This window comes from Emys orbicularis, chromosome 17 (assembly GCF_028017835.1).
Source record: "Emys orbicularis isolate rEmyOrb1 chromosome 17, rEmyOrb1.hap1, whole genome shotgun sequence".
Taxonomy (NCBI): domain Eukaryota; kingdom Metazoa; phylum Chordata; order Testudines; family Emydidae; genus Emys; species Emys orbicularis.
The window spans coordinates 1838994-1854558 of record NC_088699.1 but is presented as its reverse complement, the minus strand read 5'-3'; the positions used below and the strand labels follow the sequence as shown (position 1 = coordinate 1854558).

General features: G+C 50.6%; 1 protein-coding gene across 2 annotated transcripts; it reads left to right on the top strand.

Annotated features, from left to right (window-relative positions):
* Positions 1-8131: 8131 nt before the first annotated feature.
* Positions 8132-12666, top strand: SLC46A1 (solute carrier family 46 member 1). Of its 2 annotated transcripts, none has more exons than XM_065418338.1 (5): positions 8132-8530; positions 8807-9668; positions 10079-10165; positions 11271-11427; positions 12324-12666. In XM_065418338.1, the coding sequence occupies exons 1-5, from the start codon at positions 8132-8134 to the stop codon at positions 12379-12381; spliced, it is 1563 nt and encodes a 520-aa protein (XP_065274410.1). In that variant the 3' UTR covers positions 12382-12666. The 2 variants fall into 2 exon arrangements, with proteins under 2 accessions (XP_065274410.1, XP_065274411.1); XM_065418339.1 differs by having other exon boundaries at positions 8300-8530; positions 8807-9647; positions 10082-10165.
* The last annotated feature ends 2899 nt before the right edge of the window (positions 12667-15565 follow it).

The following is a 15565-nucleotide window of genomic DNA, read 5'->3' as shown; positions in this document are numbered from 1 at the left end:
GGACTAAGGCCTTGTGTAGACAGACTTCACATTGATCTCACTAAGGGTATGTCTACACTACGAGAGTAGTTCGATTTTACTTAAATCGAATTTGTGGAACCGATATTACAAAGTCGAACGTGTGTATCCACACTAAGGACAGTAATTCGACTTTGTGAGTCCACACTAACGGGGCAAGCGTCGACATTGGAAGCAGTGCACTGTGGGCAGCTATCCCACAGTTCCCGCAGTCCCCGCTGCCCATTGGAATTCTGGGTCGAGCCCCCAATGCCTGCTGGGGCAAAAAATGTGTCGAGGGTGGTTTTGGGTAACTGTCGTCATCCAACCGTCACTCCCGCCCTCCCTCCCGGAAAGCGCCAGCGGGAAATCAGTTCACGCACTTTTCTGGTGAGTGACAGCGCGGACGCCACAGCACTGCGAGCATGGAGCCCGCTGCGACCATCGCTGCAGTTATGGCCGTTGTCAACCCCTCGCACCTTATCATCCACCTTTTCCAGAGGCAGATGCTGAGAAATCGGGCGAGGAGGCTACGGCAGCGCGGTGAGGACATTAAGTCTGAGAGGGGCACAGACCTCTCAGAAAGCACGGGACCCCGCGCCGTGAACATCATGGTGGCAATGGGTCATGTTGATGCTGTGGAACATCAAGGGAAACAAGCACGGACTGGTGGGACCGCATAGTGCTGCAGGTCTGGGATGAATCACAGTGGCTGCTAAACTTTCGGATGCGGAAGGGAACTTTCCTGGAACTTTGTGAGTTGCTGTCCCCTGCCCTGAAGCGCAAGAACACCCGGATGCGAGCAGCCCTGACTGTCCAGAAGCGAGTGGCCATAGCCCTCTGGAAGCTTGCAACGCCAGACAGCTACCGGTCAGTCGCGAACCACTTTGGCGTGGGCAAATCTACCGTGGGGGTTGCTGTGATGCAAGTAGCCAACGCAATCGTTGAGCTACTGCTGTCAAAGGTAGTGACCCTTGGAAACGTGCAGGTGATCATAGAGGGCTTCGCCGCGATGGGATTCCCAAACTGCGGTGGGGCTATAGATGGAACTCACATCACTATCCTGGGACCGGACCACCAGGCCAGCCAGTACATTAACTGAAAGGGCTACTTTTCAATGGTGCTGCAAGCACTGGTGGACCATAGGGGACGTTTTACAAACATCAACGTTGGATGGCCGGGCAAGGTTCATGACGCTCGTGTTTTCAGGAACTCTGGTCTGTTTAGACGGCTGCAGGAAGGTATTTACTTCCCGGACCACAAAATAATTGTTGGGGATGTGGAGATGCCTATAGTGATCCTCGGGGACCCAGCCTACCCCCTAATGCCCTGGCTCATGAAGCCCTATACAGGCACCCTGGACACTGAAAAAGAACTCTTCAACTACCGTCTGAGCAAGTGCAGAATGGTGGTGGAGTGTGCTTTTGGACGTCTCAAGGGGAGATGGAGAAGCTTAATGACTCGCTCTGATCTCAGCGAAACCAATATCCCCATTGTTATTGCAGCTTGCTGTGTGCTCCACAATCTGTGTGAGAGCAAGGGGGAGACATTTATGGCAGGGTGGGAGGTTGAGGCAAATAGCCTGGCTGCTGATTATGCCCAGCCAGACAGCCGTGCGATTAGAAGAGCCCAGCGGGACGCGCTGTGCATCCGGGAGGCTTTGAAAGCTAGGTTCCTCAGTGAGCAGGGTAACCGGTGACTATTAAGTTTGTTTAAAGAGAAGCTGAACCTGCCCCCGTTTCTTTACCCAGTTAATGTTGACTATCCTCTCCAGTTACATACCCCGTTCACCCCCGTCCAACACACGTTTAAAAATAAAATAAATGGAACTTTGTTAATGAACACCGTTTTCTTTATTACTTTTCGGGACTCTGTGTGTGGGGGCTATGTGACTTTGTGGCAGGGGAGGACGGTTACAGATCCCCTGCTGCATGGCTCTGTGATCCAGGCTAAGGACCGCTGCATAAGATCTCTAACCGCCCTCCCCCGCCACAAAGTCACATAGCCCCCCCACACACACACAGAACATGAAAACCACCTCCCAGACTGACCAGGGTGCCTAGTGACTGCAATGTGTGTGTGACCTTCTGCTGAACCTGCCCCCGTGTCTGTACCCTGGTAAAGGTGACTGTCCTCTCCAATTACCAACCCCCTTTCCCCCCTTCAAACACACTCTCCTCTAAAAGAACATGACGGAAACAGTAATTAACAGAAACGAATTTTTTATTAGCAACTACACAGTTAGGGGATGACACTGGGACGGGGGCTTGGAGGAGGTGCTTTTGGAGTGAAGGAAAGGACTTATCAAAACTTTGGGAATGAGAGCCGTCTGGTACTTGAGCAGTCTGCAGGGGTGGAGTGACAGTTTTCACGGCCCCCGCCGCCCCTCCTTCTTGGGACTTTGGGTGAGGGGGGTATGGGACTTTGTGGCGGGGGAGGGCGGTTAGAGATAGACTGCAGCGGGGCTCTGTCCTCCTGCCTCCGGTCCTGCAGAACATCCACAAGGCGCCGGAGCGTGTCCGTTTGCTCCCTCATTAGTCCAATCAGCGTTTGAGTCGCCTGCTGGTCTTCCTGCCGCCACCTCTCCTCCCGTTCGCTGTGTGATCGCTGGTATTGCAACATGTTCTCCCTCCACTGGGTCTGCTGGGCCACCTCGGCTCGGGAGCAGCCCATAAGTTCTGAGAACATGTCGTCCCATGTCCTTTTCTTTCTCCGCCTAATCTGCGCCAGCCTCTGGGAGGGGGATGCCGGGGTAGGTCGGGAGACAGTCGCAGCTGTGGGATGGGAAAAAGGGAGTGAATTCCTCACAACGATAAATTTTTGTGAACAATGAACATAGTCTTTCTCTGTGAACAAGACCATGCACAGCACCTATCATATGTGCACTCAGGACAAGGTCGAATTTTCGGCCTTCGCATTCAGTGCCTGGGGTCTTGCAGTGGAGATCAGACAAGCGGGGCAGGACAGCGGAATTCGGGTAGCAGGCTGACATGGTAAGCTGTAGACTTTTGGCTGCTAAAACTTAAATTATAGCAGTGCCCTCCTTTCATGTTCAAAGCAATGCTCCTAGCGTTGGCCAGTTCCTGCTGCCGGCAATCCGGCAAGCATGAACTCTGCCCCTGTCGCACCCCCTCGCGGCTGTCCCCGGGAAAGATCCCTGTATGCTGCCCCTCTCCTGTCTCCACCGCGTGGCTGTAAACCGCCGGTTACAGTTATGTAAAGGAACAGGCAAGCAGTCCCAATACTAACATTCCCCTAATGCAAAGCAGGTCACCATGAGCGACATCACTGCTGAGGATTTCTGAAACAGAAAAAGACCGCATGCTGCGTGAAAGCCAGCAAAAACCAGGGCCGTATGCCGCCATGCTCTGCAAGGCAATGATCCCAGAGTACTTGATGATAGCCTGGCGCGGAAAAGTTTCCTACCACGGAGGACACAATAAGGCCGCTCTCCCCAGGAACCTCATGCAAAGGCTTTCCAATTACCTCCAGGAGAGCTTCGTGGAGATGTCCCATGAGGATTTCAGCTCTATCCCCGGACATATAGACCTTATTTTCCAGTAGCTGCACTGGCAAGGACTAAAATGTTAAGCGCCTAGGGCAAACTAATCATGAAAAACCCATTGTTAATATTCCTGTTCTGTTCAAAATAAATGTTTACATGTTTAAAACACTTACCGACTGATCCTTCCCCTGATTCAGGTTCCGGGTTAACGCCTGGGGAGGGTTGGTAAGGGATCTCTGTGAGGGTGATGAAGAGATCCTGGCTGTCGGGGAAATCAGCGTTGTAAGCGCTGTCGACTGCCTCGTCCTCCTCCCTCATCTCCTTCCTCATCTTCCCCGTCTGCTAACATCTCCGAGGAAGCGGCCGTTGACAATATCCCATCCTCAGAGTCCACGGTCAGTGGTGGGGTAGCGGTGGCGGCCGCACCTAGGATGGAATGCAGTGCCTCGTAGAAACGGCATGTCTGGGACTGGGATCTGGAGCGTCCGTTTGACTCTTTGGTCTTCTGGTACCCTTGTCTCAGCTCCTTGATTTTCACGCGGCACTGCGTTGCATCCCGGCTGTATCCTCTCTCTGTCATGGCTTTTGAGATCTTCTCGTAGCTCTTTGCATTCCGTCTTTTCGATCGCAGCTCCGAAAGCACGGACTCATCGCCCCACACAGCGATCAGATCCAAGACTTCCCGATCAGTCCATGCTGGGGCCCTCTTTCTATTCTGAGATTGCATGGTCACTTCTGCTGGAGAGCTCTGCATCGTTGCCAGTGCTGATGAGCTCACCACAATGTCCAAACAGGAAATGAGATTCAAACTGGCTAGACAGGAAAAGGAATTCAAATTTTCCCGGGGCTTTTCCTGTGTGGCTGGTCAGAGCATCCGAGCTCGGACTGCTGTCCAGAGCGTCAACAGAGTGGTGCACTGTGGGATAGCTCCCGGAGCTATTAGCATCGAATTCCATCCACACCTACCCTAATTCGACATGGCCATGTCGAATTTAGCGCTACTCCCCTTGTCGGGGAGGAGTACAGAAATCGAATTTAAGAGACCTCTATGTCGAACTAAATAGCTTCGTTGTGTGGACGGGTGCAGGGTTAATTCGATTTAACGCTGCTAAATTCGACATAACCTCCTAGTGTAGACCAGGCCTAAGAAATGGATGGAACTGTTGATAGCAGGCTGGTCCCTACTATGGTATCACCAACAGTGGAAGAAGATGATGCCCTCAGGGAGCCCTTTAGGAACAATATTACTGAGACTAACATGTCTACGTTATAACGTTCAATCATGTCTGAAGAAGGTTGTCAAGACTTGAGTTATCTGGCACGGTGCTGGCCAGGAGAGGCTCATCAGCACACACCACGACGAATCATGGCCAGCAACTTGTCACTAAGTTGACTCTTCACAATCACATTCAAAGGAAACACAATAATATTATTTAATGTAGACAAGTCCTTACGCAAAACAGATTCAGGGAAACTTGGAGTTCTTGTGAAGCCGTTCATTTAAACCCCACAGTTTCCAGGTGCCGGATTCAGTGTGCAATCTTCTGCAAATGTCTTTGCCACCACTGCAAGAATGCTTCAGAAAGGCCACATGACTGGCAACAGTTCATACAGAATATAAACGTGGTCAGTGCTCTGTGTAAATCACAAGGCTGGCGTGTCTGGGATCTTAAAAGACTTCAGTCTCAGATTCTTTCCACCTCACTGTGGACACTTGCTCTTGAATGGCATTTTGGGGTCTATCAAGTTGAAATGTTGACTGTCTCTGAAAATGATGCTAACAGAGGAAAGCTTTTCTATTTGTTCACAATATAATTGATGAAACACAGTGACACAGAAATGTGGCCAAAAGCAGATGTGTCCTCCTTAAAAAGCCAGCTCAAGATACTGGATATTGAGGTCCATGCCACAAAAGCAACATCTGAAATGGAGGACCAATTTGAGTTCCTGATTCCAGAAAGCACCCCTATTCGGGACAGCACTGAAGCACATGCCAAAATTTAAGTATGTGCTTAAGTCCCACTGAACATGCTTCAGTACTGTCCTGAATAGGGATAGACATAAGCACAGACTTTCCTAAAGTAAGGCCTGAAGCATTAGTACAGTTCTGGCACCAGCAAAACAGCTACAAATAATGTCATGAAACCCAAAATCCAATGTGCAAAGACACTGGGGAAAATCAAACACAAGAACCTCACTGCCTTCAGAGGGACTCCTGCAACTCAGATTCTGAAAAGGGTAAGTGCCATTGTTGTACTTATTGTGCAGAAAACTCTGTGTTAACTTTTGTTTTCTTGGGTGATGAGGTTAAGAGGGACCCAAAGGAACATTTCACACCTTAAAATGATGCTAGAGTAATCTCTTGTAATGTCAGAGCACGCAACAGGAATTCTTGGTGGAATACACAATAAGCAGATGTAACACAGGTAAAGGCTCTTTGCATTGATTTCATTGTTCCTCTTGTGTCTATATAGTGACATAAATATCCATGTCAATTTATCTGTTTTATAAAGTACCTGCAAATAGATATTGTCTGCACTAATGTAAATTTCCTTCCAGGGTATATGCCTGGTTGCTTTACTGAGCTCAATAACGGACACGTGATTACAGCTTTGTATAACATTCCTTAGCAATGAATCTTAACTTGTAACTACAGTAAAGTAAAGGTGGACTATACAATGCGCAGCAGGCCAAGGAGAGAAACAAGCTCTGGAAATCAGTCATTGATTCATGAACTTGCACTTGAAGTGTAACACAGCTGCAGAAGCCCTGCCTTAATGACTGCATATCTTGTAATCACCACTCATGGACACTGTCTGGGATACAGTGGGACACACAACTACAAGATAATACACATGAATCCAAGATTTCAGCAAGATTGTAGAAAAAATTGTATAATATTCACTTCCATTGTTTGAGAATCAGTGTCTGACAATGTGTCTGACGCATGACTGGCAACAGTTCATACAGGATATGAATGCGTCTGACGTCAGCATGCGTATGACGAAGTGGGTATTCACCCACGAAAGCTTATGCTCCAATACGTCTGTTAGTCTATAAGGTGCCACAGGACTCTTTGTCGTTGAATGCTATGTTATAAGTAAGTAGTAACACAACAGTAAGTTCAGTGATTCTGTTTATAAGAAATAGAAAAATGTGAATGCTTAAAGTTCCATCTCCTTAGCTTTGCAACATAAATTATTTTTGCCACCAAGAAGTACATGAAGTACAGCAAGTCTTCATAAGCAAACACAGTTATATCATTTGTGGTAAAATTGCTGAAACAGATTTTTTTTATTGTCATGGTCATTAACCTGACAGCTAGCCTGTAACAAACACATTCATTGTAAAACATTTCATCATCAGCTTGTTGAAGATTAATCATTTAATCATAAACCTGGCCAAGATAAAAACTTAACTTTTTCATCCCTAAAACATGCAAATTCACTTCTTGTTGATTCATGAACTCATTCAAGATTAATTAGTTCATCACCAGACAGGGCCCAATCCCGCAAATGGTCAGAAACACACTGAAGTCACTTGGATTTCTTGTGTTGATCACTAGTTTAGGCCCTCAATTTGTAAGAAAATCTATAACAGGCTTTTGTTTTTGATTTTGAACCTGTGTTCTTCAAAACTAGCTTATGAACTAATAGGAAGGAGAAAATACAGAGGAAGTTTCATGGCATAAGTTTAAGTATTTGTTGCCCAAAAAGACACCGTGCCAATTCCAACATGTGTAATGTCATGTAAATTAGGCCCTGATCCTCAGAACACTTGTACGTGTGCTTACCTTTCCTACCAGGAACAGTTCCTTGATTTGATGGCCTTAAACATTCCCCTTCCCCCTCAGATTCCAAAATCGGAGGGGCCCAGATCCCCAATGATATTTAGGCCCTAACTTCTACTGGAATACCTTTATGGGTCTGGACCTGGGTGTTTCTCTCTTAGGTGCTTTTGAATTTTCACCCCTGCTCTGCAGACTCTACCCCTATGGAACTGGAATCGTGCCTTGACTGGAAGAGCTCAGTCATATCAGATAATAGGAGCTGAGTGCAATTTATTCTTTACAATTCCCCCCCCCCCATTTTAAAAACAGCCTTTTTCGAAACTCAAGACTTTTGCAAAGCTTTTCTTTTCAGCAAAACTTGTGTGTTCCTTTGTCAAAACCAGAAATGCTGACATCTATTCCCCCCCCCCTTCTCCTGTCAGTGAATTCAATAGAATGAATGTCTACGGTTTAGGGGGGTGTTAGTTTCACTTTCCCTTTTTTCCCCTTTGGCTACTTTGTAACTTTTCCAAAGCTGAGGGAGGTTTGAGCAGGTGAAGAGCAGTAAAGGGGAAAAACTGGAGGAAATGACCCCTGGCTCCCATTCATTGAACTGCCCTCGCTCCCAGAAGGGTGGGGAGAGGAGAAGGAGACGAAGGGAATTAACTCAAGTGGAAGCTGTGCTCCCGGATCCCGTGGACACGGAGCGGAAGGGCAGAGCCGAGGGGCCGGGGTTAAATGGAGACGGGCAAGGGCAAGAGGGGTTGAGCCTGGGCACGGGGGTTCAGTGCGGGGAAGGGCTAAGCGCATCGCCTGGGGCTCTCTGTCCCCAGCCCGCGGGGCAGCCCCGCGCTCTCCCCATGGATGCTGCCAGCGGAGGCGGCCCCGGCCGCCGGACGTGGGGGCCCTGGCGGGGAGGCGTCTGGCAGCCCTGGCCCCGGCCCTCTGCCGTCCCCTCCGGGCGGGGCCTGCCTCCCCTCCGCCTCCTGCCTCTGCGGGCGGCGCGCGGCGCTCCGCCGGCCCCCGCTATGGCCGACAGCCCGGGCCCCGCTGGCGGGGGGCGGCCGCGCTGCCCCCGGGCCGCCCCCACGGTGGAGCCGGTTCTCTTCCTGGGCACTGTGGCGCTGGGCCTGCAGGCCCCGCTCTGCACCCAGTACCTGTGGGACCGGCTCGGGGCCGAGCTCGGCTACAACGGATCCGCGGCCAGCGGCTCGCCCGGCTGCGGCAACGCGAGCGGCGCGGGGGACCCCCGGCAGCAGGTGGGCGAGGCGAGGCGAGGCGGGGCGGGGGGTGGGTGCCCGGGAGCGGGCGGGCCCCAGAGGTGCTGGAACTAGGGGTGCTGGTTTGACGTGGCTGCCCCCCACCCTCTGTGCCCAGCCAGGCACAGCTGGAAGGAGCTGGGCCATATTTTCGCAAGAGGAGGTGTCTGCAGGCCGGGGTCAGACCCCAAGGCGATGGGTGCCAACATAGACCTTGATGGACAGATATTGTGCCATCCGGGGCCTCACCTACCTGTGTCTGTCCTTCTGTCTCAGGAAGTGGAGACCCTGGCCTCCCATTGGAACCTCTACATCAACCTGGCAGGCTTCTTTGTGGGTCTCTTCTCGGTGACTCTCTTTGGACCATGGAGTGACAGCGTGGGTCGGCGTCCAGCACTCATCCTGCCCGCCGTGGGCATGGCCTTGCAGGCTGCCATCTATCTTCTTGTCATGTACCTGAGGCTACATGTTGGCTACTTCCTGCTTGGGCGCATCCTGTGCGGCCTCATGGGGGACTACAACCTGATCCTGGCCAGCTGCTTTGCCTACGTGGCTGACATCAGTGACCAGCATTCCCGTACGTTCCGCGTCGCCATCCTGGAGGCGTGCCTGGGCGTGGCAGGCATGCTGGCCAGCATCATCGGAGGGCAGTGGCGCAAAGCTCAGGGCTACATCAATCCCTTCTGGCTCGTGTTTGCTGTCAGTCTTGCCACTGCCTTCTATGCTGCTCTTTGTCTCCAGGAATCGGTGAAGGAGAGGAAACCAGCCAAGCTGTTCACCCTCAGTCACTATATGTCTGTGTACAAGCTGTATGCAGCCCCAGGGTACCAGAAGCTCGCTCTCTACTCTCTGACGTTCTTTCTCATTGTCACCATCCACTTTGGAGCCAGGGACGTCTTTGTCCTATACGAACTCAGCTCCCCTCTCTGCTGGGGCTCTGATCTGATTGGCTATGGCTCAGCGGCTAGTTACCTGACTTACCTGAGCAGCCTGGCAGGGCTGCGGGCACTGCAGCTGTGCCTTGAAGACACCTGGGTAGCGGAGTTAGGATTGCTCTCCAACATCTCGGGCCTGGTTGTGATTTCACTTGCTTCTACAACACCACTGATGTTCACAGGTGATGCTGAATCCCTAAATCCAGATAGCTTAAAAATTGCCAGAGGAGTGAGGAGAGGATGGCAGCCTCTTGGAAAAACAGAAAGGCAGAGTAGACGTCCCCAAAGTATCCACATACCAAAATTGCTGAGATCACCAGCTTGTCACACCTTGTATTTACTGTCACCACCAGGTGGTGGTGCTGCAGCTAGAGGGGGTCACTACAGACAGTTGTAGACCAACCAAAAGCCACACAAACAAGGTATCTTAAGCTACCCTCAAAGGGGCCATAGAAGGAGGCGGGCTGAAGGGTGCGCATGGGCTAATGGGCAGGAGGATGGCAGTCTCCCTGGCAGCCACAGGTGCGTTATTTGTGGGGTTGGTTTTGTTTTAAGCTACCAATGTTATTCCACAGATCAGAAAACCTCCTGGGTGTGTCTTATTTCTCACTCACAGGTTATGGCATCCTGTTTCTTTCAATGGCAGCCACTCCAGTGATCCGGGCAAAGCTGTCCAAACTGGTGGATGAGAAGGATCAGGGTAAGTGATCAACCAGGATAACCCACAGCAGGCCCTGAAACATCCAACCTAGTGATGTCTGCGCGACACATTAAAAACCAAACAACCCAAGGAGTGTGCCTCAGCCTCTCCCGGCAGGAGGCACCAAAAGGACCAGGTCAGGGAATCTCTGCATTCTTCTGACCCCTCCCCCCCTGGCACATGCACACATCCTCAGGCCCTGCGCAGGACAGTCATTGTGGGCAGTTTTTCTAGGCAATACGGTGAACCTACTTGGGACTAGAATGTGTAGAGGAAGATGTAGTCAAAGTGAAAAGCATCACATTAAAGTTTGGGGCTGGGTCACTGATGACCTCCCCCTGGTCTCAAAACCTTTCACGGGAACAGGAGTTAGACTGGGTTGAAAAATAAACTCTGGAAACACTAGTAACCCCCGGTATGGCTTTGGCCTGTGTGACTGGCAACAATTGGAAGAACTCAGCACTACTAAAGGATGTGACCACAGGATGTAGGGTTACCCTTCTCCATAATGCTGGGGAGAGCCGGGCCTCTTTGCCTCCTGTACATGGACCTGGCTGGAAATGCCACTGCAGAGTCAGGAGAGGGGAGGAGGGGCTTAGTGCAGTCACTTGCAGCCCAGAAATGGCTTCTCAGTGATTAAATGAAAGTCCTGGTTCCTCCAAGCGGCTAACGTGGGCCCCTCTTAGAGTGAAGCTAGTGTAAATTGGATTCCAAGGTTATAAAACGAAACCTGCAGTATCTCTGCTGCGTTTAATATTTATTGAATGATAAAATGTGCTGGGCACTTACATTTAGCTAGTTTCTGCCTCGTGGGATTTCCAGTCCGTCTGATGCAGCGTCCAAATTCAGCCCTGTGGTGAGTGCAACTCATGGAGGGCAGTGGAGTTATCCTACTTACACTCGGGCTGAACTTGGCCCATCATGCCTGTCTCTGCTCCCAGCCCTTGGCACCTGCACTGCAGAGAAAAAGGGCCACCTCCTGATCTGAGTGAAAATATTTTACTAAGATCCAGATTGAAATGCACGAAGATGGTCAGGTGTGTTCAGTCTAAGGGGGCCAAAAGAGGAGCCTCATTGCTAAGCTCTGACCTTGGTGTCCTTCCAGGTGCTCTTTTTGCCTCTGTTGCCTGCGTGGAAGGTCTCTGCTCACTTGTGGCCACAGGAGTGTTCAACTCTCTCTACCCTGCAAGCCTGCACTTCATGAAGGGATTCCCCTTTCTCTTTGGGGCAATCATTCTGCTCGTTCCAGCTGCTCTTATTGGGTAACTCAGATCCTGGTCTTATACGTCAGTCTAAAAACCTTTGTATGTGGCTCTGTAGTTGCTGGTGGGGTCCCTTGCAGGACACTGGCTTGTGATAGGCCTTTACAAGGCTTGTTCTAAATGCTGCTAATTGGAAGAAGTTTGGTGCCACCGGAGGCAGATGTCTAAGTTTCTCAACTGGGGAAACCTCTGCCAAGTTCTCTCTTGATTCACAAGTAAATTGATTTCAGTGGGATTCTTCCTACTCACTATGTGTCCACATTGCAGCCCCCCCCTAACACACACCCTGCACTCCATGTGAGTGTGGATGGTGGGGGCGGAAGCGGCTCAGAACGGAGTTGCATTTCAAGAGCTGAATGTGGGGCCTGGGAGTGGAACGGCAGGGGCTGTGCCAGCTCCGGATTGAGGCACATTGTCACAGCTACATATGCAATGCTCATGTGGTGCCTGCCTGCACTGCGCTGGCTCTAGCCACTAGCTGTCATTCCATTAAAACATGATAGTTTATTTTTCTTGCTTTATATCTTCCTGAGCCCTGTGCTGCCCCAGAGCTCAGCACCAATCCACAGAGCGCCGGTGGCGGTGCGAGGCGGGGAGCTGGGAGCTTTGGCGCAATATTGCTCTTTCACCCCTTCCTCCAGCAGCTGCTGTAGGGAAGAGCTTGGGCACCCTCAACAGCTTGTCTGCCTTCAATTGCCCCGCTAGTTAAAGCAAGAGAGTGAGGTTGCTTTTGACCTTGTCAGTGCTGGGAGGCCAGGGTGGGTTTACAGGAGAAGTGCATTAACCACTGGCCCCAGGGAGTTTTTCTGGCAGGGCCATTTCCTCTCTGTTCCCTTGAGATTTTAAAGCCCTTGCTTTGTGCAGGCAGAGCTCTGACGCTGTCCATTCTCTCTTAGGTGGATAGAAATCTCGGACACCACACCCGAATATGGTCACTTTACAGATGCTTCCTGATCCCCCACACAAGGCTAAGCACTGATTCACCAAAAGAAAATTATTTGTGTGGCTGAGCAAACCGGTCGGAAAGCTGCTGCTTATTCTGCTGGGATGATTTGACCAATGAGCGTGAGAGATCTCTAAGGTTCTTGCTTATTTAAAGTTCCAAGTAGCTGGAAATTGTGGCTTTAATCAGCCAGTAAAAACATGATCCTGCCAGCAGGGATAGCTCCTCATGGTCCTGCTGGCTCGGCCTGTCTGGGAAAACACAAGTGATTTTAAAAATAAAGGGGTAGAAAGAGCTGCTGTTGATGCCCATTTGCAGGTGACAGAGGAGTGAAAACTAACAGGGCATGCTGGCGGCCCATGGGGGAATGTACGCTTCTGCTGAGGGGTTGCGAGTGATGCCAGGGAGCAAATTCCCCTCTGAACAGAGTGAGCTCTTCCCTGTTGAGTGGCCAATAAGCCATTAGTATGGAAAAAGAAACTCGCGACCAAATGCACCTCTCCCTCCAGGAAGAGATGGCCCCTGAAGGGCAGAACGGAAGTAGAGGAAGCCCAGCACTGGCTGAATAGACTGTAGAGGGAGGGAGGCAGGCCCCTAGCCCCCATCTGCACCAGGATAACAGACTTGTTCTGCACGTTACTGCTCAGGCCAGGCTCTTGTAGCAGTGCTGAGAGTGAGAAGCAAGTCTTCCCAGGAGTGTGTGAGCGTCTGGAGGGACCTTCTCCCTTCCTGCCTGTCTAGCTGCAGAACCCATTCATGGGGCCTTTTGGAAGCACTAATGGCAGTGCACACAAGTCCCTTGGAGCTCGGCTGTTAGCATCAGCTGCAGTGCAGTGTGTGCCCTTCAGCCCAGGATTTCAAAGTTCTTTGCAAAGGTGGGCTGTGCAGGTTGGAACCTGAGGTAGACAGGTTAAAGCTAAACCTGTCCCATCATCCATAACTGTGGGCACCTAAATTCAATAACTGTGGATTAAGTGACTTCCCAAGGCCACAGAGTAAGCGAATGGCAGAGCCAGGACCAATCTCATCCCATCACTAGGCTGAGCTGGATGCGGGAGCAAGGCAGGGGGGTGTATTTGCAGGGGGAAAATATATGTTCTGTGGGACGTACTCTTCTGTCAGTGAGCTGACTGCTGCTCCTCTTCCCAGAGGGTGACAGGTGCCATCATGTCTTCACGTTGTCACTCGCTCAGCTATCCCCTGCTGGGGTAGTACCAGCTCTCCCCAGCCCATGGTGTTCAAAGCCTTCACAGCTGTTCTTCTAACAGCTGTTAAACTTGTTTCCTCGTGAATATATGATCTGTACAGTAACTAAGTGGCACTGCTGATAACAAACCCCTTATGCAAGGCTCCAAGGTGCTCCCTGTGCCGTTTTCTAATCAGATTTACGACAAGGACAAGATTGCTCATTCCCAGAATAGCAAGTCCCCATAAGTTCCTCTCGTGGCCCATAAAGGCTGGCCTTGGCAGCAGAGTTCTTTTATAGAATCATAAACATTTAAGGGTGGAAGGAACCTTGAGCGGTTGTTTTCTAGCTCAGCCCCCTGTGCTGAGGCAGGACCAAGGAAACCTCGACCATCTGTGGCAGGTGTCTGCTTATAAACACTTCCAGGGATGGGGATCCTACAGGGTAACACATTCCAATACTTAACTATCCTTACCATTAGAACGTTTTCCCTAATAGCTAACCTAAATCTCCCTGGCTGCAGATTAAGCCCATTACTTCTTGTCCTACATGGAGAACAATTGATCACCGTCCTCTTTATAACAGCCCTGAACACATTTGAAGACTGTCGTCTTTTCTCAAAACTAAACATACCCATTTTCTAAATGTTTCCTCATAGGTCAGGTTTTCTAAACCTTTTATCGTTTGTGTTGCTGTCCTGTGGACTCTCTCCAGTTTGTCCAGACTTCCTTCCCCGCTTATCTCTCTCCGTTATTCTCCTGCTTTTCTCTCTTGGGTTGAAGACTTTGGAGTGAAAAGCAGCAGCAAATAATCTGATGCCATGTGAAGAATGAGCTCATCAAAGAGCCTGGAGCCATACAGATTAGAGATGATCCCCTGAGACTTGCTAGTAGCAACTACACACTGGGTTAACCTTTTCCTGGGCACTGGAGTGAAGCTCACAGCAGCTCTGATTCTGTTACCTGCCTGTAAATATAACAGGCAGTATTTGCCAAATCAGCCCAAGCTCTTGTTTCACCTCTGCTCAAGTGGGGAATGGGGAGAGAAGGAACATGCACAGGAAGGTATGTGAGGGGAGAATGGGAGAAGTAGAGCAGTTGTCGGATGCTTTATGTCAATATAAAGCTCAGTGCTGGAACTGCCTGTGCAACTCTGAGCTTAGGGCCAACACTGACTTTCCCTACAAACAGGGCATGCCAGGAGTTCAGGATTGTGGGTGAATTTGTATCTGAATTCCTCAATGCAGCATCAGGCCACTAAATCCTAGCTGGTCCCATTGGGCTGCAGGTCCGTTTTCCTGGCCAGTATCACCAGCTGGCAGTGTCTGTACAGTTTGATTTCACTGGTCCCACCATGCTTGCTTTGTGTGTCAGTCACCCACGGTGTGTAAAGGAAGAATCCAATAGGATTTATGGAAGAATAACAGCTTTTTGTTGGCTCTCCTCCCAGATCCTCAAGCATGGGGCCAATGCACGACCTACCACAGCGTGGCTGTGAGCAGCAGGTATGGGTGTCCTTAGAATACAATGGGCGCCATGCTCACTCACATTAATCCCAAACCTGCCCGGGACATCCAGGGCCAGGGTAAAAGGGAGGCTGGGAGCCTTTCTAGTCTATATTATACAGGTTCTTGTATTGCCCTCAGCACCTTCTACTCACGCATGAAGCAACACGGCTAGCAACTGCCTCCTGTGGTTTATTCTGTCTCTCACCCTCTTTCCGGGAGAGAATATGTGGGCGGTGGAATGTTTTGGTAGGGTTCCCCCCTCGCTATAGGCACGCTGCTCGGTTTGCGTTAGAGAAGGCAGGTTGGCGCAGTGCCTCGGGGAGTGGGAATTTGGGCTGATCCTTAGCTCCCTGGGGAGTTTGTGCACAGTCTCCGACCAGCCCCCCAGCAAGCTCTGTCTCCCACACAGACCAGCTTTATCCTCATGGTAGGAAGTTCCACTGTGCCTGAGAGGTGGAGTTGTTTGCCATGGCTCTCATCCTGTGCCTTAGGCCTTTACAGG